Source organism: Populus trichocarpa, chromosome 11, assembly GCF_000002775.5.
Source record: "Populus trichocarpa isolate Nisqually-1 chromosome 11, P.trichocarpa_v4.1, whole genome shotgun sequence".
NCBI lineage: Eukaryota > Viridiplantae > Streptophyta > Magnoliopsida > Malpighiales > Salicaceae > Populus > Populus trichocarpa.
This window is the reverse complement of record NC_037295.2, coordinates 8,978,499-9,004,095: the sequence shown is the minus strand read 5'-3', so window position 1 is coordinate 9,004,095 and position 25,597 is coordinate 8,978,499. Positions and strand designations below refer to the sequence as shown.

General features: G+C 32.3%; 1 protein-coding gene across 6 annotated transcripts; it reads right to left on the bottom strand.

Moving 5' to 3' along the window:
* Nucleotides 1-1,855: 1,855 nt before the first annotated feature.
* LOC7495314 (KH domain-containing protein At4g18375) lies at nt 1,856-24,495 on the bottom strand. Of its 6 annotated transcripts, none has more exons than XM_052445265.1 (9): nt 24,226-24,488; nt 23,307-23,920; nt 22,045-22,539; nt 18,862-19,101; nt 18,508-18,774; nt 17,203-17,261; nt 17,017-17,113; nt 15,922-16,082; nt 1,856-2,056 (listed from the first exon to the last, which is right to left on the bottom strand). In XM_052445265.1, exons 2-8 carry the CDS (start codon nt 23,889-23,891, stop codon nt 15,951-15,953), a joined length of 1,875 nt encoding a protein of 624 aa, XP_052301225.1. In that variant the 5' UTR covers nt 23,892-23,920; nt 24,226-24,488; the 3' UTR covers nt 1,856-2,056; nt 15,922-15,950. The 6 variants fall into 6 exon arrangements, 5 of the variants coding, with proteins under 5 accessions (XP_052301225.1, XP_002317286.4, XP_052301226.1 ...); XM_002317250.4 differs by lacking the exon at nt 1,856-2,056 and adding an exon at nt 12,561-12,937; XM_052445266.1 differs by lacking the exon at nt 1,856-2,056 and having other exon boundaries at nt 12,956-16,082; nt 24,226-24,278; nt 24,358-24,470.
* Nucleotides 24,496-25,597: the final 1,102 nt, after the last annotated feature.

Below are 25,597 nucleotides of genomic sequence, written 5' to 3'. Positions count from 1 at the left end.
ACTTCCTTTCTTATATCTTTCGAATTTGATTCGAGAGAGAATCGATTTATTATAAAATAATAAATAGATTGATATTATAAAATTTATACAAATAGATTTTTCAAGGCTTTATTGATAAAACAAACCAATAAAACATTTTTCTCTTTCTTTTTTTTGTAGTTAAACATCACTAGATGTTGTTATAGATTTCATAAAATTTGTAATGAGGTTCATAAATAAATTATATTTTTTTCATTATAAAAATCACAAAAAATGATCGCATAAAATATTTTATCATAAAAATAACAAGAATATTCTCTTTGTAATCCTAATTTTATTTTTAATTTTTTTGTTTTGTTTGGTTGTTTAACATCCTCAACTTTTGGATGAAATTTCTGTGTGATTTATTTTGGTATCAACTTTTAGAAAATCGTAGTTGAAATCAAACTTGATCAAAATTAAAAGAATTAATTAATTTTAAAGACTTAATTAAACTTTTAATGAGTTTAATTGGTTTAATTAGGGACTTTAATGAAGAAAAAATGAGTTTGAAAGTCAATCTAGTTAAAATTAAAAGAATTAATTAAGTTTAAAATTTTAATTAAACTTGTAATGGGTTTTTGGATCCAATCAAGGATTTAATTAAAGATAAATCAAGTTTGGAGATCTAATTCAAATTAATTTGCAAATATTGAAAGATTAGAGACATAATTGAGACTTTGAAATGCTAAATTAGTGCAATCAATGGCTCAATTGAAAGACATTTAAAAGTTTGATGGTTGATAGGGGTCAAATTGTATAATCTAAAAATCAATGACTAAATTGAAAAGGATGCTAAATTCAAGGGATCTAATTGAAACATTACAAGGATGAAATTGAATAAATTCTCAAAGATTTGATTAAATTAAAGGCTTAATTAAACAAATTAAAAGAGTAGGGACTAGATTAAAAAGTGTTATATAGACAACAGGTCACTTATTTACAAAAAAAAATATATTATAAATAATGCATTGTTCGGTTACTATTTAATTTTTTTTTTATTTTAACCTAAAAAAGTTATTCGAGTGGCCATATTTCACACTGATCATCATCCTCTTATCCAAATACCCCCAAAAGTTTTCTAAAATATAGTAATGATTCCACTTCACAATAGTTAAATCATCAAAATCATTATTTTATCTTCGAAAAATAAAAAATTAAATACCACGATAACTCAACACAATCACACCTCATAAAAAAACATGCCTGAATTGTCCTCTTCTAGTCTCCTCGTAACCTTCATATTAATGACCATGATATCCCTGTACAATTCTAACTGCCAGATCCTCTTTCTTTGCCTTCAAGATTCAAGAAAAAATCACAACAAACTCACACCCTGAACTGCTGAAATTTATAGAAGATGTGAGTAACCACCATGCTAGCTGCAGAACCAGAAAGATAACCACCTTGACCTTTTACCTACAGCCCAGATCTCTTCCCAAGATCAAGGGAAGAGATTCACCCAGCTTGCACCCTCGAGAACCTTATCATTTCTCCCATAAAAACCCCATAAAAAAACTCAAGCATCTCGGCAAGGGGAAAGGGAATTAATGAAGGAGAGCCTTACAACAAAAAGGAAAGCTAGAAAATCAGTTTTTCATCAGCAAGGCTCCATAGAGAATAGCGGCAGCAATTCTTCCACAGTCACGCCATTTCATAGTAGCAGCAATGATTTCTGCACCGTGAGTATCGGTGGAAGATCTTTACCGCCAGCAGCTTCCTCCTTCTCAAGCAAATCCAACCATGCACTCCTCAGCACCACAGCGGACCTCTCCATCTGAACCGTGACTTCCTTTTCTCCATTAAAGCACCGTGAGCCTCCAGCTGATTGTCCAAGGTTTCTTCTCCATCCAGCAACAATGACTATCCTCCATAGATCCGCACAACCCCTGTAAGCAACTGTTCTCCTTAACAGTCTAGTACTTACTCTCCACCGGCAGTCCAGCACTTACTTTCTAGCAGCAGCACCGTCAGCCTTTATCTCAGCTTCTCCTGATAGCAGTTGTGGAAGCTTATCCTTCCAGCAGCGTCATCTTCTCTACACCGTGAGCAAGCAGTAGCAGGAGCATTGTGAGCAACAACATGAGATTCAACAAAAAAAACAGCAGAGGCTTTTCTTCTCAATCACAGCAGCAGAAGTGAAGGAATCCAGGAGAAACAGAAGGAGAAGAAAAGGAAAAAGAGACCGGGTCAGTGTTTGTTCAAGTATGGACACACCAAGCTACCCCTGGTGACATAGGTATAACTCTTGTGCTCTTTAAAAACTCTAAATTTGCTGTGATTTGTTTGCTACATGTTCATGGTTTATGGGCATGAGCTATGTATGGATTCATTAATTCAGTCGTTTTGATATTTCAAGAGCAAAGAGAGAGCATTTATTTTTTTTAGGGGTCAGGCTTTGCTTTAATTATTATGGGTTATTATTATTATTATTTTTTCCATAGATAAGGCTTTTGTTTAATTTAGGAGAGACTACACACACACACACACACACATATATATAAAAGGAGGAGGATGGCAGTGGTTCGTGGGCCAGGGTTATGAATCCCAATTCATGTGATTCAGCTGTGCCTTTCAAAGGCTCAAGGCTGTGTTCGTATAAACTAAAATTTTACAACGAAAAAATGCAATTTTTCTTTTTATTTTAGGACGTGTTTGGCAACATATCATAATGAATTTTTAACAAATTTTTTTGCTGAAGTTTTGGTGATTTTATCAAACAAACCTTTAAATAATTTTCAAAAAAAAAATCTAAAAAAATCAAGACCATTTAAAATTTATTTATGGGTCCCTTGTATGTTTTTTCAATTATTTAATTTAATTTGAGTTGTAAACTTATATTATAAGGTACAGACCCGATATTAAATATTCTTACTTTTCTTCAAATTTTGAGAAAAATATATATAAAAAATAAAAATCTTTTGTTTTGAAAAAAATACAAAAAAATATATGTTTGTATGTGCATATGACTAAGTCTTTCAAAAAAATAAAAATAATAACAATAAAATACTTAGCATGATTTAGCATCCTTAAATATAAAAACTATATTTGCATAAATAATAATAATAAAATACTTAGCATGATTTAGCATCCTTAAATATAAAAACTCAAGAAAAATAATTTTGTTGATATCTTTACATACATTTTTAGATTTAATAACTAGTTTATGAAATTTATGAGAACATGACGTACATTTTGAAAAAATACCAGAAACATTATTTTGTTTGTTTGAATATTAAGGATTACGAATTTATACATAGGGCGTATGTATATGTATGTATGCATATATGCATGTATGCATATATGCATGTATGATGATAAGATAAAGATCTCCTTACTGAAAATGACTTTTATCAAATTTTAAACATACCAATGGTTAGAAAATACAACAATACATTATTTTATATCAAACAAAAAAGCAATACAGATTACCTTAAGTAAGGTGTACTAAGGGTGATACATCCTCTCTATACACAATCAGTCTCCTTATCCAAACTCTAAGATCAGTTAAGGTTCATAGTGATCAAAATACTAGGTGGTGACTTCATCCTATTTTTACTGATAAGAAACTAGAATTTTGTGTTCTTTCCATTCATCACCACGAAGATCCCGCTTCGGGGGGATGCATGATTATCGCAACGCCGCACACGTGCAACAATGGTTATGGTGTTTTTTAGGTGAATTTCAGGTAAAAATGACCTAAAATAAGTTTTTAGGGTCCAAGATCTTGGACCGTAACTTTTTAGGTTATCAAAGGTGACTTAAAATTGAAATAGTAAGTGCAAATCACCTACCACTACAAGTTATTTATTGCCCACTCTAAAAATAAAAAGAAAAAGGAGCGCACATCGCATCATTCGCTCCTAATGGGAAAAAAGCAAGCATGCACCTGGGTTTTTTCTTCAAGCCAGTGGTGTGGGCCTGACCCACCAACACCTAACCTCGTTTCTTTCTTTCTTTTTAAGTTTTTTACCCTTTCAATTTAATTGTTTCTATTTAAATGTTGATTTATACCCTCTGTCATAACCTAATTTTGGACTTCCTTAAAAAAAAATTTATAAAAATAAAATAAAAAAAACAAAAAAAAAAACACTTGTAGCTTGGCTAGATTAGGATGAGAAGGGTTTTAACTTTTAAACGCATTGAGGAACCAAACTGAGATTTTGGACAAAATTAGGATCCCAATTGTATCCCAAAGAGCTTAAGATTAAAAGACAATGCAAATTTAAGATTAAATCAAATGATTATCGGACGAATTTCCATACAGATTAAGTTTTAAGACTTAATTAGACCAATTTGATTTAATCATGGATCCAATTAAAGGTTTAATTAAATTTAAGAATTAATTTAGGTTAAATTAAAAAAAATTTAATTAAGTGCAAGGACTTAATTAGACTTTTAATGAGTCAAATTAATTTTATTAGGGACTTAATTGATGAAAAATTAAGTTTGAAAGCCTGACTTTGGCTTAATTGAGAATATTAGAATTTTATAGGACCATATTTGCTTTTTCCAAGCTCAATTGGTGAAATTAGAACAAAATTGTAAGAAAATCAAAGTTTGGAGATCAATTATGGGTCATATTGAAGAAATTCAAGACTAAGGACCTTTTGGTAAAAGACACATAAATTCATAGTTTTATGATTCAACCTAAAACCCCTTTCAATCTAGGAGACAGTTATGTCATTCGATGTTGTGCACATCACAATAAGATGACAACTCTATTGGGGACTTGTTTGGTAGGATCGAGCTTTGTTGATTGCTTGCTTAATTATTTGTTATCCTATTTATTTTGTTGGTCTATGTAATTTAATTTTAGCATGTGTTTTTTTACATACTACTCATGTATTTTCTTGTAAATCCCCATACTGCCTTCATCAGAGGTGGTTACTGGGCAGATCATATACCATTTTGAGTCCAAGTAGTAAGCTTACCCCTCATATAGTGATTAGAACTTGCTCTTAGGATATGAACCACCTAATAATTCATTTTGCATCAAGACAGGCCTAATTAATAATCCTGAACTCTGTAGGATTTTGTAAGCTAAAACCATGATTTTTTCTAAATACGGGCAATGATCTGAGATGATGTAGCTAGCTTAGGAATTGCCTAAGGATCAAAGTCGGGAAGTTATCACACATAAAACAATTTTGTCTTTTTCAAATGAAAGGGGTTTAGACCCACCTTTTTGTTTTGTAATTTACAATGTGTATGGAATTTAACCGAGATAAATACTTGAGAAAGATCTTTTAAGATTCATCAGATTATGAATTTTTGCATGTATTCAATAAAGAAGTCATGAATTAGCTCTTTGAAAATGTTAATCCTTATTTAATGTATATGTACATACACTTGGATCCATAAGAATTCATGCATTCATACTTTGGGATTTTAAATGTCATATACAAGTTTAAATATAGATCCCCGAAAAACTTAAATATGCATAGTTTACAACACCCGACTTCGATAAAGAAACATGGAAGATGATGAATGTGTTAATCATGATGCCCACTTCTAAGAAGAGTTGGACTCCTTGAAGGTTAGCATGGCCCACATCACTAACTTGCTTAAGCAAATGCTTAAAGAAATCTTTGGTGAAGGCTCGTTGAATTGACTTATGACTTTTGTTTAGACTCGGGCAATAATTCAGCCTGAAAAAGGGATGGGTGGACAGGGTTAGGAACCCTGGTGTGATACAACATTTGTGTAGTTAACAATATCTACACTGGCTTTAAAAACTGTGCATGCATTCATCAATGAATCCCACAAGATAAAATTCTTTGAAAACATTGATCATGATAAGATTGCAGCGTTAGAAGCAAGAGTAAGGGTTATCAAAGGTGTTGACTTGTACGATCATGTTCAAGCTGCCGAGATGTGTCTAGTCCTATATGTGGTTGTACCAAAAAAAATTCATATACCTAAGTTTATAAAGTACAACAGAACTTAATGCCCTACCACTCACCTCAAGTTTTATTACAACAAGATGGTAGAAGTTGTGCATGATAAAAAGTTGTTAACGCACTTCTTTCAAGATAGCTTGAGTGAGGCTGCATTAAACTGGTACATGAGGTTGGATAATATACAAATTCAAAGTTGGAAGAATCTTATATATGCTTTCATTAAGTAATACAAGTTTAACATCGACATGACTCCAGACAAATCTAGTCTATTAGTGTTGGAGAAAGGAAGCCATTAATCACTCTAAAAGTATGCTTAATGGTGGAGAGAAAATGCTCAAGTTGATCTACCCTTACTTAAGAAAAAAATTATCAATCTATTTTCTAATACTTTCACAAACCCTTATTTTGATCATCTAGTAGATGCCCTAACCTAGCACTTCACTAACATTGTAATAATGGCTGAGAGAATTGAGCAAGTCATAAGAGCTGGTAAAATTACCACTAAGAAAGAGAAAGAAGACAATGAGGTCCATTAACTAGGATCTAACCAAAATTAACCAAGAAAATAGTGGAACAATAGGTGGAGAGGCTAAGGCAAAAAAATGACACTCCTCATGTCTAGTTCCCAACATCAACATTTGCCTTATTCCCTCAAAATTAACTAACTACTGGTCAAAATAGTAAGCAACCACATGGACATCCACAATAGAATATGAATACCTTACCACCTCTTCCCTTGCCTTTGAAAAAGATGTTTGAGGAATTGGAAAGTATTGGACAAATCACTTTGATTTTATAAAAACAATTCCGACCACCATACCCAAAATAGAATGAGCCTGACCAAACATTTGAGTATCATAATGGAGAAATGAGGCATAATATTAGAAATTGTCATTCTTTCAAGGACAATCTTCTTTAGTTTATTGAGGTCGGGTGGGTTACATTTGAGGGTTAGAAAACCTCTAAAAGGCAATACAGATGAATAAATAAGCTGATTATGAAAACTTCAAGTGTTAAAGAAAAAGAAAAGGACAGGTTGTTGTAGTCAACGTGCTTTGTCATTGTAAACAAGTTCTTTAGTTCTTCATTGTAAACAATAAACCATATTTTACTTTTAGATGTTTTGTCTAATTTTATGGTATTGAGAATATCTCTCAATCTGACCATTGAATGGGGATAAAATTTGACAAGGAGTCTTCTGACATATGTTTTTATCTTGGGTTTACATTTCTGAACAATAAGAGCTCTGGAAAGCCCCAAATATAAAATGCCAATACCAGGTTAGTGCATAAAAAATGAGAAGATTAATTGTGGTGTCATCAAACAAGGCTTAAGGCATTATATGTTGGGAACATAATTACATGGGAACAAGACACACATGCTTCCCTTTTCCAGTATGTGTTTTCCAGAACAGCCTCCTAGGCCATTATCTCTTTCATTCTCTTGACCAAAACCACTTGCATGTCCTTGCAAAGAAGAGCCTTGAGTGAGTTAGTGTATATGTGAAAAGAAGTCTACACTAGGAGATATTGAGAAGAAGATGGATAATTTTTTTGAGTGAAAGAGTTAGAAGGTGAGGTGAGGGATTCTTAAGAAGAAGAAAAAGAAGAAACTGGAGATAAAATAAAAGCATGACAAGCACTGCTACGAAGCTCATTGCACCGCCTTTCACCATTAGATCGATCCAAATTTTGGATATTGCGTTCTACTCAACCTCATATACAATCTGACCGTTGGGTATTTCAATATTAAATCTCTTTTGAAAGTTACAATTAACAAGGTGAAATTGTACAAAGTTGGGATTTCTTGCTTCTGAGTAGTCAACTTTAGCACCATGTTTCTCATTCATCTATAATTGGATTGTAACAAAAATTAGAAGAGAGGTTCATAAGATCCATTAATTATGTATGAATGATGGAGATTGGAAATAAAGCCACTAGGAAGAAATTGTTCATCTTTAACAGTAAGGGTCTAGAAACCTTGATTTCCAAATTAGTACGGTTGTATAAAGGAAATCGTGTCTAATTTAACTATTAAATCATTCGGATTTTAAGATATATTATGCAAGACTTCGAGTTATATATTATGACCGTTGGGTTTAAACATATAATCTACGGTTAATTACTTATTTCTTTTTGAAGTTGTTACTAATTTCTGTAAAATTTAGGAAACTTGATTGAATATATACATGTTTTGATGAAATTAGAATTATGTTGGTGTTAAGGTTTGTATAAATGTTTGATAATGGAATTTTGATTGAAAAAACATGTTAAGTAGCAATGGAAGGACACAAAACTAAGGAAATAGAAAAGAAAATCGAAAAAAAAAACACCAAGAGAAAACCTATACTATAAGGCTGGCCAGTTTTGGTATTGAACTCCCAGACGAGAATAAGACTTGAAAATGACAACATTTATGATAAGGTTGTTCATAAAACTTATAGGTATGTGTTTTATCTTTCAAATGGAGTTGGACTTGATTTAATTGGAGTTGTATAACTCTATATATAAGCCACAAACTGAGTAAAAGTTTAACCGGCATAAATTTGGATAGATTATAGATGCTATTGTGATTGTTTAAATTGATCCCCAGAATGATATAATTTGGAAGTGTTTTCTTCACAAAACTTTTAGGTATATGTGTTTTGTTTCAAATGAAATTATCCTTAATTTAATTGGAGCTATATAACTCTGGATATGGCTTAAAATCGAAGGAAGGTTGAAATTGATCCTCATTGGACAAATTTCATTAAGTATGTTAATAGATGAGTTAAGGTATATTAAGGGCATAACTGAGTTTCTTGCCCTTCAATAAAGTTGTATATTAGTGTCTTAGTTTGCAAAAGAGTCAAGACATATTCAAAACCGAGATTTGAAACTTTACTTGTAAGCAAAACTCTAAATAATGTTCTCAAGTAACAAAATGTAGTTAGAAAATGTAATCAATCAACTCCTATTAAGAGAAGAAGGAAGTGAAAGGCAAAGAAGTATGTGAAAGGTAGAGAAGCGAGCAACTCACGTATTGAAGGTATCTAGGTTTTCTCAAATAGGTTTATTAGAAGTTGGGTTGTGGTTAATTAAGTGTCAGTTTGGGTCATTTAGAGTTTTTTATTCATAAGTGAGGCTGGGACTGTTTATTACAGATTAAAATGTGAAATCAGGGGGTTTTTCATTTAGGTTTTGAATGTTACTACTGGAAGCATTACATTTTACATATATTGTAGATTAAATTTTGTATTGTTATGATTTTGACAAATTTGAATTCAAAAGGATCTTCACTTGTTTCCAGTATGCTAACAGTTAGGTTATACAGAAATACATTGATTAGTTCTCTAACTAATTTTAAGTCTCTTTAATTTATCCTCTTTGAAACAGCTTGTAATATTGGACTCTCTTCCTTTGATCCTTTCAACTTAATCTTCCACTTGTGATTTCATACGACAGAATATCATGACATTACTAGTGGGGGATTTCATCTTATACATGTTATGTATTGCATTATGTTTTTGACAAATTTTAATTCAAAAGGATCTTCGCTTATTTTCAGTATGCTAACAGTTAGGTTATAAGACGCAGAAATACATAGATTAGTTCTCTTACTAATTTTAAGTCTCTTTAATTTATCCTTTTTCAAACAACTTGTAATATTTTACTCTCTTCCTTTGATCCTTTCAACTTAATCTTTCACTTGTGATTTCGTATGAGAGAATAGCATGACGATACTAGTGGGGGATTTCATCTTATACATGTTGTGTATTGCATTATGTTTTTGATAAATTTTTATTCAAAAGGATCTTCGCTTGTTTTCAGTATGCTAAAAGTTAGGTTATAAGATGCAAAAATACATAGATTAGTACTCTGACTACTTTACAAAGTGCAGAAACACCCGCGATTGCAACTCTCAATATATCATAATTTTATACCTTATTTTGAATTTTGTATTGTTATGATTTTGACAAATTTGAATTCAAAAGTATCTTCACTTGTTTCCAGTATGCTAACAGTTAGGTTATACAGAAATACATAGATTAGTTCTCTAACTAATTTTAAATCTCTTTAATTTATCCTCTTTGAAATAGCTTGTAATATTGGACTCTCTTCCTTTGATCCTTTCAACTTAATCTTCCACTTGTGATTTCATACGAGATAATAGCATGACATTACTAGTGGGGGATTTCATCTTATACATGTTGTGTATTGCATTATGTTTTTGATAAATTTTAATTCAAAAGGATCTTCGCTTGTTTTCAGTATGCTAAAAGTTAGGTTATAAGATGCAAAAATACATAGATTAGTACTCTGACTAATTTTAAGTCTCTTTAATTTATCATTTTTCAAACAACTTGTAATATTAGACTCTTTTCCTTTGATCCTTTCAACTTAATCTTTCACTTGTGATTTCATATAAGAGAATAACATGACGTTACTAGTGGGGGATTTTATTTTATACATGTTGTGTATTGCATTATGTATTTGGCAAATTTCAATTCAAAATAGAATTTATACGGATTACATCATATAGTGTTGTAATACTAACATTGCAGTAACTTGTTGTCTTCAATTTGAAACAATTATTAGTGCTCTATGTATCTTGTAATACTAACATTGCAGTAACTACTTTACAAAGTGCAAAAACACCAGCGAGTGGAGCTCTCAATATATCATAATTTTATATCTTATTTTGAATTTTTTATTGTTATGTTTTTGACAAATTTGAATTCAGAAGGATCTTCGTCTGTTTCCAGTAAGCTAACAGTTAGGTTATAGGATGGAGAAATACATAGATTAGTTCTCTAAATAATTTTAAGTCTCTTTAATTTATCCTCTTTGAAACAGCTTGTAATATTGGACTCTCTTCCTTTGATCCTTTCAATTTAATCTTCCACTTGTGATTTCATACGAGAGAAAAGCATGACATTACTAGTGGGGGATTTCATTTTATACATATTGTGTATTGCATTATGTTTTCGATAAATTTTAATTCAAAAGGATCGTTGCTTGTATTCAGTATACTAAGAGTTAGGTTATAAGATGCAGAAATACATAGATTAATTCTCTGACTAATTTTAAGTCTCTTTAATTTTTCCTTTTTGAAACAACTTGTAATAGTGAACTCTTTTCCTTTGATCCTTTCAACTTATTCTTTCACTTGTGATTTCGTGTGAGAGAATAACATAACGTTACTAGGGGGAATTTTGTTTTGTACATGTTGTGTATTGCATTATGTATTTGGCAAATTTCAATTCAAAATAGAATTTATACGGATTACATCATAAAGTGTTGTAATACTAACATTGCAGTAACTTGTTGTTTCCAATTTGCAACAGTTATTAGTGCTCTATGTATCTTGTAATACTAACATTGCAGTAACAAATTTACAAAGTGCAGAAACACCCGTGAGTGGAGCTCTCAATATATCATAATTTTATACCTTATTTTGAATTTTGTATTATTATGTTTTTGACAAATTTGAATTCAAAAGGATCTTCACGTGTTTCCAGTATGCTAACAGTTAGGTTATAGGATACAGAAATACATAGATTAGTTCTCTAACTAATTTTAAATCTCTTTAATTTATCCTTTTTGAAATTGCTAGTGATATTAGACTCTCTTCCTTTGATCCTTTCAACTTATACTTCCACTTCTGATTTCATACGAGAGAATAACATGACATTACTAGTAGGGGATTTCATTTTATACATGTTGTGTATTGGATTATGTTTTTGACAAATTTTAATTCAAAAGGATCTTTGTTTGTTTTCATTATGCTAACAGTTAGGTTATAAGATGGAGTAATACATAGATTAGCTCTCTGACTAATGTTAAGTCTCTTTAATTTATTCTTTTTGAAACAACTTGTAATATTGGACTCTATTCCTTTGATTCTTTCAACTTCATCTTTCATTTGTGATTTCGTATGAGAGAATAGCATGACATTACTAGTGGGAGATTTTATTTTATACCTATTGTGTATTGCATTATGTATTTGGCAAATTTTAATTCAAAATAGATTTTATACAGATTACATCATACAGTGTTGTAATACTAACATTGCAGTAACTTATTTCCATCAACAGTTATTAGTGCTCTATATATCTTGTAATACTAACATTACAGTAACTACTTTACATATTACAGAAACACCCACGATTGAAGCTCTCAATATATCATAATTTTATACCTTATTTTGAATTTTAACATTTGACTCTATCTTTAATACTTTTAGTTTAGACTTGAAAACCAACCAGGTTTTACATTATAAATATGTTTTCAGATAAAATAAATTAAAAAATATATAAATTAATAAATAAAAATAATAATTAATACTAATTAAACATTAAGATGCATGTTCATCAACTGTTCTTTTTATTTTAAACCTTTTCATTTATTTTATCTTAACAGCTAAATAATGGTTTTGCTAATAACATAATTTTTGGTAACCAAAATTACTTTCTCCTCTTCTACGAAAAATAATTTCTTATGCTGTTTTGCAGGCTGGCCGTAGATGACTAATAAACAAATGGCTTATTAAAAAGGAAACCAAGACGGCTAAACCCAAAGTAAGTAACCACGTTAGACCCTACTTCCTTCTAAAATTTGGAAGATTTACCAATCAACACTTTTCAACAACTCAAAAGAGCACAGCCTAAATTTCAGATACTCCTTTATTGCTCCCACAGAAAAAAAAATGAATGTTCTACTGATATTAAATTAACTTTAAATTAGAAACATGGCAGCAACTGTTAATCTCAAGAACAATTTCGCAATTGAAAGTCATAATTACTAACCATTTAACATAAAACATAAATAGTGTCGATGGATCTAAACCACCATGTTCGAATTTTTGAAAGCTGCAGGCGATTTGAACAGCAAGAAACTACCAGTATGAACATCACATGATTCGCATTATCTTGTCCGACTTCAATTTCAACTATAGGGTCAATCAAGCGAGAGCCAAATGTTTTTCCTTCAAGTCATAAAGCTACCCTTCTACTCTTACCATATAAGATACTTCTCCTGTTTTTCAAACACAAATAAGACATAATTCTAAAAGATTGCAGCTGTTTACCATAGTCTTTATACAACAGTACACAACAAATTATCTGTCCATCAATGAATACAAAATTGTCTGATGTACTTGTCTTCAAGACAACTACATGCATGTACAAAATTATTACCATATCCAAATCGCCTGACTCTGCTACCACAGAAACATAACCACAACATCGTTATCTACTACATACTCACCAGATTGAGCATCATAGACCATCTTCGAAGGTATCAAGTTTTAATGCATGAGAAACAGAACAGGGCAAGCAACAGACATTTTGGCATTTGAATATTGACAAGGATTTTCAACAGAGAGAAGGGCATGACGATCAACCATATAAAAATACTGTCGAGCAAAAAGGAAACAGTGCTTTTGAATTATTTGTTCAACAGATCTTTGACAAGTACAAAAACCTAGAAGAACTAGAATGTATACCCCCAAGAGATTTTCAATGTAAAAGAACTAGAATAAGATCACTTGATCATCAACAATATAATGTGACCTGGCCAATACTATGGGAACAGAAAGGAGCAGACAAAGGGTGGATTATTCAGATTAACGAAGATAGCATATTCATATTTTAACATTGTGTGAAAGAAACCATTATTTTGGATTTCACTATGAAAGAGTAAGTGCTACTGTATGAAGTCAAGTGATTGAGAACTCAAGCCTGAGCCCCTGCAATTAGAGTGACCAGGCTAGAAGCCCTCGTTCCAAAAACATAAAACATTGCTGTTGTGTGAAAGAAGCATTGATAAGTAGTAAATCCTCAATGGAAAGTCCACCACACAGAAAATTGCACCCGGCCTATGATATTTTCAATTCAAAGAACTAGAATAAGATCAGCTGATTGTGAACTTTCTAACGTGACCAACAATATAGGGTAAAAAGGAAGAGGAGAAGGTTGGATTAATAGATTAAACCAAGAGCATTTTAATATTTTAACATTGTGTAAACAGTAGCAATAAATATGGCCCATGTTTGCAGTGGAAATCTACTGTGGACATGGGTAGCACACCACTCCCAAGTTCCAACAATCTTAGTAGAGTTGGTATAGCGTCAGGAGGATGTTTTAGGGACATGGGAGGTATTTCCATTGGTGAAACAAGCATCGCCAACTTAGTGAAGCTTGAGTAGTGTTATGAACAAAAAAAGGGACCAACCCACATTCCCAGCGTAAAGAATCACCATAAAAAGAAACCAGTGGTTGCCTATAACCCAAGAAACTAGTTCAATACAAGATATAGAAAAACTAGCTGCTGGAAAAAGCACAAACCCAGTTGTTCCAAAATAAATAGTTGATTGGTAAGTATGGAACCCTGTGATTGTTCAATCAAACACAACAGTTAAAGAAAGTATGTTCATGTGATTGTATCCAATGGAGACCTAAAAGCTGGAAAAATGATATTTGAGGTAAATTTTACATGGATTTTTAAAAAAAATAACCCTGAAAGATTTTGATAGAGATTAGATTTCTAGAAATACAAATTATAATGTTAATAAAACCCAGAAACTAAGCAGTATGCAGCAATTCACAGACAGGAAGAAGACATGATATTATGAAATGTAGAAAAGAAGATAAAGTGTGAGCTCCATAAGCAAGAGTAATATGATGCTGTAATATCAATACAAAACAGAGGGAAATTGAGTAGATATTCATGAAAAATGCATTGTTAGCCTTATGACTACGATGATGATGATGATTTAATGAAGTTTTTCATTATGTTTTGATGATAACATAAACATTGAATATTTATGTTATTAACTAAGTAATATGTTGTATGTCAATTATAAACATTGATTTGATATAATTTTGATGAATGCATGCCATGTTCTTGCATATATGTATGCCATATTGATAAATCATGATATATGCCATGAAACTTTTAAATGCCATGCTATAATGCTTAAATGATTTAATAAGTCTATACTAATATGCTACATGAAACATGCTTGTGTGCCATATGCATTAATTTTATTTTAATTGTTAAGTAAAACACAATTCATGCCATATAAATATGAATATGTATATTATATGTTACACACACATTGCGATGATTTAGATAGGTTTACAACATTCAAGAAATCATTAAACAAGCAAGGAAAGGATTCGCGAAGGTCAAGAACGAAGAACATATAATAGTTATCAACTTCGCCAATCAAGATTTTGCAATGGAATTTTGCCAAATAGCACCTGACTTGTTTAGGACAACTTGTAATATCCCCACAACCAAAACAAATCCTAAAGAACCAAAGAAAACCAAGAAATGACTAAAACACAAAAACATGATGAAATTGGATAGTAACCAAAACAATCCAACCATTCAGGCAATTTAATTATTGCATTTATATTGTTAATTGCTTCCGCGTTTGCTTGAGTGCTTAGAAATGTATGTTATTAAATAAAAAAATTTTAAATTGTAGCTTTACCTTGCATACCTAATTCACCCCCCTCTTAGGTTCACCTAGGCTATCCCCTTGGGTTCTAACATGCACCACTTGCATCATCAGTAGAAAAGCTCCCTCCTAAAATAAGTAGAGAAGAGATTGTACGGCCAGAAAACAACAAATGCATTCTGTGTTTGGCAATATGGTTTCCTGATACTAATTCTTGGGGTAGAAATAAAATTAGAGTATAAAAATTGCCAGAAATAAGATGGACTTCCCACAACTTAATGATAAGACCTGGTAAAACAAAATGAAAGGAAAGAACCTACAATGTTCTAAGATCTGCAGATGGAAGAATAGATCAAGCAAACAACAACAGGAACCTATAACCATGGCCACTTGCATATCTTCCCATTTGATCTTGATAGGCACAGTTATAAGACACTGGAAGAGTTCAGCTGTAGAAGCCTAGAAAACGAAGTCAACTCCAGACGAAACCTAACACGGCTAAGGAAACATTTGAGGAAGATGGGAAGAGAATTCCAAGATTTTTACTATTCACCTTCAAATATCAGGAAGCATTGTCAAGGCTTAAGTGGCCATAATAAATGCCTGGATCAAGTTTTCAGCGGCCCGTTTTTGCTCTAGCGTGCCAGATATACGAGCAATACGATCACCTCTTGCAGAATTGGCATCAGAGATTTCTATCATTGCTCCTGATATCTGAAACACCGCAAAAGATAGAAAAGAAAACAATTGATGTCCATGAGAACTTCATCCAATCAAAGCAGATAATAGAGGGAAAAAGCATTTGATACAACCAGATTTCAAAATATTTTCTGGAACATTACTAACGTAAATACAAAATACAGTTTTAGAAAAGAATCATATATTAAGACAGACTCAAAACTTTTGCATCCCATATTTGTAATTTTTTAGATTAAAGAGCAGTAATACAAAGATCAGATGCTTGTATTATGATAAGCATGACAATAACAAAATATCCTTGCACAACACTAGCTGACTAGCAATTTCAGGTCTATTAAATGTGGATATACGACAGCCACATACTGCATCCCTGCTTTTCTCAAGAAGAAGCTTTAATAATTTTTGTGGGATGCAAAACTGCTTCTCCAAAAACACTGAATTGTTACTACATACTGATAAATCTGTTGTCTCCGAAAGATACTGTGGCCACCAGAAAACAAATAGACACATGATGTGGTGGAAGCAAAGCAAGGTGGATGATTGCTAACAACCTAACATGGTGGAATAAAACTGAGCAGAGGTATTAGTGATACTGCCAGCAAGCATCTAGAGAGTTGGCAAACTGTATTCACAATCCAAACACCATATCCAATAATTCACTGCGATAACTGACTTCCTTCCTCTCTTACATGAGTGGAATAGTTCAATAGATTTTAACTTAACAAACCCCAGCAAGATGTACTCATTGTTGGCCCCAGATAATCTGCCACTAAAATAAATCGCCATGACCTGGAATGAAACTACCACACACTCACATTATTAATTTAAAGCAAGACACATAATGTACCATCCCTAAAAATAGTTAATGCACCCTTTTCATCAAATACAAGTGTGCTTCACTGAAATCCTCCTAGGAAAAACCCAGGAAGAAAAGAAAAAAGGAACAAACCTTTCGGATGTTGGCTATATTTGCACCTCCTTTACCCATCACTTTGCCAACTGCATTAGCAGGCACTAACATTTCAAGAGTTGAGGGTGGGGGAAAACTGCATAAATGCAGAAAATCAGTTTGCATGGATGGTATAGAAGACAAAGAAAACAAAATTCTGGGATTTCAAGAGCACAATGTACTAACCCTGCATACAGCTTAGATGAAGAATACGAGGCCAGAGAACCATAGCTATTTTCTACCATCTAATAAGGAAAAAAAGCAGGAAAACATGAATGCCATTGAAGAAAGAAAATAAGTTGAAAAAAGAAACCATTAAAAAGTGCAGCAATCTTCAGTAAATGAATAGCAAAGCCTCAAAACGCGATATTCCTAATGCTTGTGAGGGATAAAGATTTGGGTAGCATTGATGTGGTAACCCCACTTTTACTGCTGTTCAGTGCACATAGCTTCAGACACGTTTTTATCCATCTTAAACCAGAGTTTTCCCCACCTTTCCCCATGATACAACCTTATCCCTTCTTATCCTATCTAGTCCTGCTTAGTCTAGTCTCGCCAAATGCACCCTTAGGCAATAATCTCTTCCCACATTTTTCAATACAGTAAGATTTTTGGTAGGGTTATTTGCTTTTGGAAATGAGTCAAAGGTTATGAGCAATGCAGAGTATCAGGTATGTTTTTATGATTTCTTATGTGAGGTTCAGTAGATGGAAGGACAGTAAGATCAGGTGATGATATGCTCTTACTTATGTTTTTATGTGTATCCAGATGAAGAGAAATGCTGGGGTTTTCAAGGATATATTTTTCTATCCAACAAAAGAGTTAAAATATTATATCAAAGCTAGAGAGGGAAAGGATGTCTTTCTCATATTCAGGGGCTGGGCAGGAGGGGGTGTTCTGCAGCAGTTACATTGAGAATTGCCTTGCTGTTATTTTCCTGCTCGAGGATGATTGATGCAGTCAAGAAAATGAAATATTTAAGTTCTACATCTAATTTTATTAGTTTCATAATTTTCTTCTCATTTTGGGATATAGGAATTTACAATTATTATGACTACTTTTGCATTTTATTTTAATAAAGATGTTTATCCTTCATTAATTTATAACAATTTAGGAATCATTGTTGCAATTCATTGTCTCTATATAAGAAAAAAGAATTTCATTTTCAACTTTTAGAGGTGGATTTCCTCTAGTGTTGTGAGGTTGACGCCTCATGGGTGGAATCCTCTTGTTGAAACTGAACAACAAGCTTAATAAAATTAGAGATGGAACATTTAGTGTAAAGCAAAAAAATAAAAGTGATTGAGCATCTTAAAGAATCTATCTATCATTCCCTTAAGCTCATAGTAATGGACATACTCCATCAACTGCATAGTCCCAATCCTAAACTCCTAAACCAATGTCCAAAAACTCCATACTAACTTTGAAAAGAAAGCTAACAGCTATTTTGATGAAAGAAGTTGAAAAGAAATTTCACCACTAGCTACATACCGGTAAGGATCCGTATCCATAAAGGCTGCTTGATGAAAGCAGGCCCAATCCACTTCCACTTTCAGCCCTCTGATCATAACCCATTGGAGCAACTGGTGGAACAGAAGGCAGGATAGATGGTATAGAAAGACCAGCACCAACAGGGTATACAGAGTCAGTACCAACCAAAGAATTCAGACCACCATCCTTTTCTTTCAATACATCATCTCTGAGCCTTAGAACAATCTGGACAAGTGCATCTCTAACGCTACTAACTTCCCCAACCACCTATTATGGTACAAGGTCAACCCAAAAAAAATATTTACAAATGGAAAAAGGAAAAACAAGAAACTGAGCGAAGTTTACAAATCAGACCTCAACAAGTTCATCATTACTATCAGCACAATTAGGCTTAGCCCCTTTTGAGATGCGGACATCAGCATTAGTTCTCTTTCGAATTTCGTTTATAGTTGAACCACCTTTTCCTATGATACACCCAATAACTTTAGACAGAACAAGGAGTCGACAGCCAACAGTGTCATCGTCTTCATCATTAATCTTTCCTTGAAGCAATAAAATGGCTTCAACTGCCATGGATTTCAAATCATCGGGAGACTGCCAATGGTAAACATGGATAATTAAAACCCGATTTATATCATGAGAAAGATAAGTGTATTGACATCACATACCTTAAAGCCCACACATCATGTGTTGAATTGGTAAAATTAAGCAAGTTTTGCAAAATTAAAGCACTTTTCACAGAATAAAAGAGTATACAAACTAGTGTTGGAAAGCACAAACAAATCATTCTATTTGATTAGCTCAGCCACATTTGACAAAAATTAATATCCACATTGAATTATTGTAACACCCCAAAATTTGCGTTGACTATATAATTGATGATTTCTTTAGAATAATGTAAGATTAGAGAAAATTAAGGGCCAAAAGACAAAGAACTAAAATGCATTTACCAACTTAACTAGGTGAACTAGGATAAATTTTGCATGATTAAGTAGGTGAAGAAGACAATGACTAAGGTGGTGAAGTATGACAATTTTTGCATGGTCATGCTTGTGAGGTGTCAAAAGGACAGTAGAGATGTGCTCTCCTTCAAAATTTTCAATACTAACTACATATTTTTCTTCCATTTCTTGAACCTAAAAGAGTGCTAAACACCATCCTACAAACTAACACTACCAAACCATATAATTCCAAGAACAAATTGTGAAGTATTGGAGCTTAAATTCAATAGAATTGTTAGAAAGAAAACCAAAGATAGATTGTGAGGTTAGAAAAGAAAGGAAAGTAAAGAAAGAAAGTAAAGGAAAAAGGGCTAAAACTTAAGGTGAGTGATTAAATTAATAAGTATGCATAAATCTATTGTTTTGGATATTTTTATGTATGAGAATTTGTTTTAAATGTTTGCTGAATTTTCAGAATATATATATATGACCTAAGTTTTGAATGGAAACTTCATATTAGTTGATAAATAAGAGTATGATTATGAAAGATTAAAGTATAATGTGTTCTTTTAAAGTAAAAGGATATGTTTTAGTCCAAATATTGTGTTGATATAATTGCACATGATATCTAAAAAGAGTAAAGTTTGCTTTCCGTGAGATTGTGGCCGCCTATATGCTACCATTGAGTAGTATATGGATATGAGATATGGACATTCAATTGTCATTCATGTTTACTTGTGCAACTATCATGTCAATATGATGTTAGGAATATATGTTGAAAACTTATGAAGTTTCTCATGCTTATTTTTTAAATTATTCACTAGGTGATCTCATTAGTAGTTGATAAACTATTTTCAGAGAATCAAAGTGAGATTGAAAGAGGGCTTGGGTAATAGGCTACCAAACAAAGTGTCTTTGGAGTCCTAACTTGAAGTTTAATTTAAATGGTGCAATTATATCTTTCATAGATTAGTTTTTGTCTTTCATAGATTAGTGTTTGTGTATGGGTCATTACACATGTAAATGCTTATGTAACATATAATTTATCGACACTTTTAATGTGTAATTGCTAAATAGAACATTTATTGATACGATCCAAGTAAAGTCAGATTCGGATTTTGACGTAAAAATTTCTAATGTGCAGTTTTACGCTATCGAGCATAACTTTCAACTCGACCATTGGATCGGGCTGAAATTTTCATACAAGTTTTTAGACATTGTTCTATGTTGGGATAAAATTTCAAATCAATTAGAGCTCAGGAAGGCCTTGCGATATATGTCAGAATAGGTTGTATGAATTCTGTTATTTTTTCCCTTTGACTTGTGGACTTCGTATTTGGCAATGATTTTTTTCCTATAAGGATGTGGTAGCTTGTTTTGGTAATTTTCTACTTCTGCAAGGATCTTTAATAGGCTACAACATAATTTTCAAGTGTGGCAAGGATTCATTGATGTTCCAAAATCATTTTCTTATAAGGATACCTTATTCATCCTAGCTAGCTACACAAGGAAAGAAGAGCCGATGGTATCTAATGACATATTGGTTAATTTATTTTGGGGACTTTCCTAATCCTATAAGGAAGGTTAAAGAAAGACAACAAGGGTTTCCATACTTTAAGAGGATTTTTTAGAGACACAATTAATTATCCTAAACAAACAAAGAAACTAAAGAGGAGGCAACTTCAGCAATCAATTTCCTAGCTTATTTTAGATATCTAAAGGTGGCAACAAATATCCTAGTGTTTCTAGGATGAAAATTTCGTTCATGACATTATTTAAACTACGAAATTTATCTATCTTAGGATATTTTGTTTAATTAGGTGCAACAGCTTTAGTTTATGTGTCAGATTTGTTGTTTTTATTATTTTCTTCATGTTTGGGCTTAGTTAGCATACTTTGGGTTTATTGTAAGTAGGTAAATATTAGCCCACAAGTTTTGGTCCATTAGGGTTACTAGTTGAACTATTATATAAGGTTTTGTAAGCTGAAATTTTACCCCAACATAGAACAATATGTCTAAAAACTCTTATGAAAATTTCAGCCCGATCCAACAATCAAGTTGAAAATTATGCTAGATAGCGTAAAACTGAACAATTGAAAATTTTACGCTAAAATCTGAATCTGACCTTGTTTGGATTGTATCATCTATGTACAAAGATATAGAACATACATGAATGAACTAGAAAAGATAAGATGTCTTGTAAGTTTGTGTAATGGACAGCAGGTTATGTTAACCTATAAATGCATGTTTGGCTGGTAAATTTAATTGATTAGGTAACAATAAGAGGCAATTAGAAGGGTGGGTTTACTTAGCTAACTAAAAGCATAACAAGATGAAATATCATAGTAATTAGAAAAGGGGTGTGACAGCTATAGAGACTGCAATCCAATTTAACTAAGTTGCTCATATAAAAAGTGCAGGTTGGTGATCCCATTTAAGTAATTTTCATATATTATTCAACTCTATAATGCAGTACATCAAATATGCATTTGACAGTCTCTTTAACAGCATCTCTATGTAAATCAATGCAGAAAAAAGCAGGACTCCTGCATCACCACAAAAGAAACAAATCATAAACAAAGAGAAACACCATACCTCAGTTGCAGTAACTGTAATGATACACTCATCCCGATCAGCCTTAGTATCATCAACCTCAATACGAGCACCACTTGCCTGTCTTATGCTTTTAATGGTACTCCCACCCTTGCCAATGACACGCCCAATCTTGTCAAACGGGCATAATACTCGTATAATTAACTCCTCATATCGAGAGACATTGCCAAAACTAGGAACTACAGGGAGTGTAGATGTATAAACGGGCCAAGAACTCCCCATATCCCCATAACCCTGAAGCTCTGGTATATGTGTAGCACCTAAGATTGGTGGAACAGATCTAGAAGAAACAATTGGTTCTGCATTTGGATAAAATCCACCCGGTTGATAAATAGGGACATCTGATGGTATAATGATGCTTGGAGGAGGTTCTGGTACAGTTGCCTCAAGGGGAATTTCTTCTTTTGGATTGAACTTATACATGATTGCAGAAACTGCAAACAAAGCTTTCTTCACAGCTTCTGATTCGCCGGTTATCTGATCATAACACAAAAATTAACTCTTGAACCCCTCAAAAATCAACCTTTAGAGAAAAGCATGGAAATGCATTGCTCATTCTTAAGAAAAAGCAACAAAAAATCAAATGTCAATTTATTTCATCACAGATGAAAAAAAAAAAAAGATAAAGAAGCTGCACAGTTCCAAAAACACTATGGTTCTCCATCTATGTTAATGAAAAGTGCAACAAAATGAAAAGAGCTCATACATAACAAACTGACAAACTTGAAAGCATCAACAGGAACTTCACTTGAAAACAAAATACAACTTTACTGAAGCAACCATCCTTACCAATAGACAGACATCAGTCTCAAGCTAAAGAATCCCAGTTGAAACCTCTATCTGTCATCTTAAGATTTAGTGCAGAATTATTAATACAGCCTAGAGATCATGTGCAATAATAGTTCGGGAGTTTGGATTCCATTAGGATCAATGACAACTCACACAAACAAAACAGTATTAGAATTTCACAATGTAAGTCAAGGGGAACCCAGAATTTTTAAGCCCTCAATGAGACTTATAGTTAACAGCATTTAAATGCCAGTTTGTTTGTGATTTCTGCTAGGCTTTTTCTCCAAGGAAAAACAAGTTCAATTGCAAAAGGATCCACATATATTTTTAGAAAACCATGCTTGCAGACAAATTAGAACCTAATAATTAGAATTTGATTAGGTTTTAACAGATAAATTCCACATGAATAACCTCAACAAATAAATGGAAAGGACATTAAAGTTCCATTTACTAACCAGAAGAAAGTTGTCAAAGTCCATAGCACATGAGTGAGTTGGGTCAGTGGAATCTTTGGCAATGATTTTAATGCTGGTCCTGGTCTTGCTTCTCAGTCTCTTTATAGTTGCCCCAGCCTTGCCAATAATATTTGCAGACTGGCTAGCTGGGACAAGAATCTGGCATTCCTCCTTATCTCTCAGTCTCTTGTCAGAATCCCCAAGAGATGCAACAGCATTAGAAATCGCAGCATGAACTTTAAGAAGAGCATCCTGTGCAGCACACAAAGGGTTGGTGTGATTGAAATCATCATCAACATCAACATCTTCCTTCTCCTTGATATGGCAATAAATCGTTATGATCCTATCCTTGGCACCTGGAAACGGGTCCACCACCTTAACTCTTGCCCTTGACTCATGCCTTATGGAGTTTATGACTTTACCACTCTTACCAATGACACTTCCAATTACCCCGTCAGGGCATAATATTCTATAAACAATCAGTCCATCATTATTAGTACCTTTATCATCTTTGTGCCTCTTCTGATTATTAGTATCCCCGTCATAATCTCTTTGGGGACGCGACCGCTTTCCACTCTCCACCATTTCTTTCTTATCAATAATTATTGAAATACCTGAAACAATTTTAGAAACATCTCATTCATCACATAGTATCCTAGTTTTATACTGATTATCACAAAAATTTACTCTGGAAGCACTTATCAATGCCTTCACTATACATTATATCAGCATGCATCAAATACACATAAAAAAGTAGCCATTTTTAATTAAAAAATAGCAAAAAAGAAACTAATCCATAACAGTTACAGTAGCCACAGATGCTGAATTTCAATTTTAAGTTTTGAATGGATAATTGCCAAAAACATATAAACCCAATTGAAATTTAGAGCTAAAAATAAAGAATAGAGTGCGAACGAACCTGTTAGTTAGTTAGTTGAATTGCGGGGAGGGAAAGATATGTTATGATAAACCCTAATGATAAGCACACAGAGAGAAAGAGATAAGAGAGGGAGGATAAGAACAAGGAAAAATATGGATGTGCGATGCCTGCCTTCTGCCTGTCTACGTTTGATTTTACGAGTAATAAGCCAAAGCCTCTTTCGGATTCGTGTCCTTTCCTCTGCTCACGAAGTCAAAAACGAGCCTCCTTGCTTTTCTTTCCTTCTTTTTTCTCTTTCAAGGTTGGTTTTCTTCTTGTTTCTTAACCGCTTTTTCAAGCAATTTATTATGACTTTGTTAACGAATAATTTTATTTTTCAGTTAAAAATATAACTATATTTACACATAATTAAATAAATTCAAAATTATTCACATCAACAAATATAAAAAAATTATTAATAAAAAATAAATATAAATATAAATATAAATATTTAATCTTATAACACGAGTTATATACCTAATTATGTTTAGTAATTTTATTTCTTTGAATAAGTTTTTTATTTAATTAAATAATATTTATATCAATAACACATTAAAAAGTGGTTAATGATAAATAAAGATCAAATTCAAAAAATAAAAAGATAAATATAAATAAAGATATTTAATCTCATAACATTAATTATATACCTGGTTCTATCTAATAATTTTTTTTAGAATAAATTTTTTATTTAATAAAACGATAATAAAATTGGCACGTGTTATGCCAAGGGTAAGAGAAAAATTTATTCCAAACACCAAAAGAAGTGTCTAGGTATTGCTAACATGTATCCTAAAAATATATGTATTTTAACAATGAATTCAAAATCAGTTGCATATTATATGATATTTTTATCTAATATTGAGACGGAAACATATTAAATTTAACTCGGTCAACTCGGGTTGACTTGTAAACCTACGAGGATAATCTTGTAAAATACAAATCGGTTTAGCTCAATCCTCATTTAACTTAATGTTGAAGAACAAAACTACTAAAAAGAAGCACTCTATTAAAAAAACTCAAGTAAACTTAAGTCAACAAACCAAATTCGTGACACAAATCATCAAGTTTAATAATAAAAAAATATCCCATGGATTATTTTTTATTTAATTATATGACAAAAAAATACATGATAATTTTTATATATGAAATATTTTTTTTCTTAAAAAAAATAGGACAGACGCATGGGACTAAGATAACAAAAGTAAATTATTGATAACAAATGGTGAAATTGTATTATTTTAGTTTTAAGTTAAATAAAAAAAATAGATCATTGAGAACAAATGGTGAAATTGTATTTTTCAAAAATTTAATGACAAAAAATCCATTAAACAAAAAAAAATCTTATTAAATTTAAATTTGACTTGTTAAACGT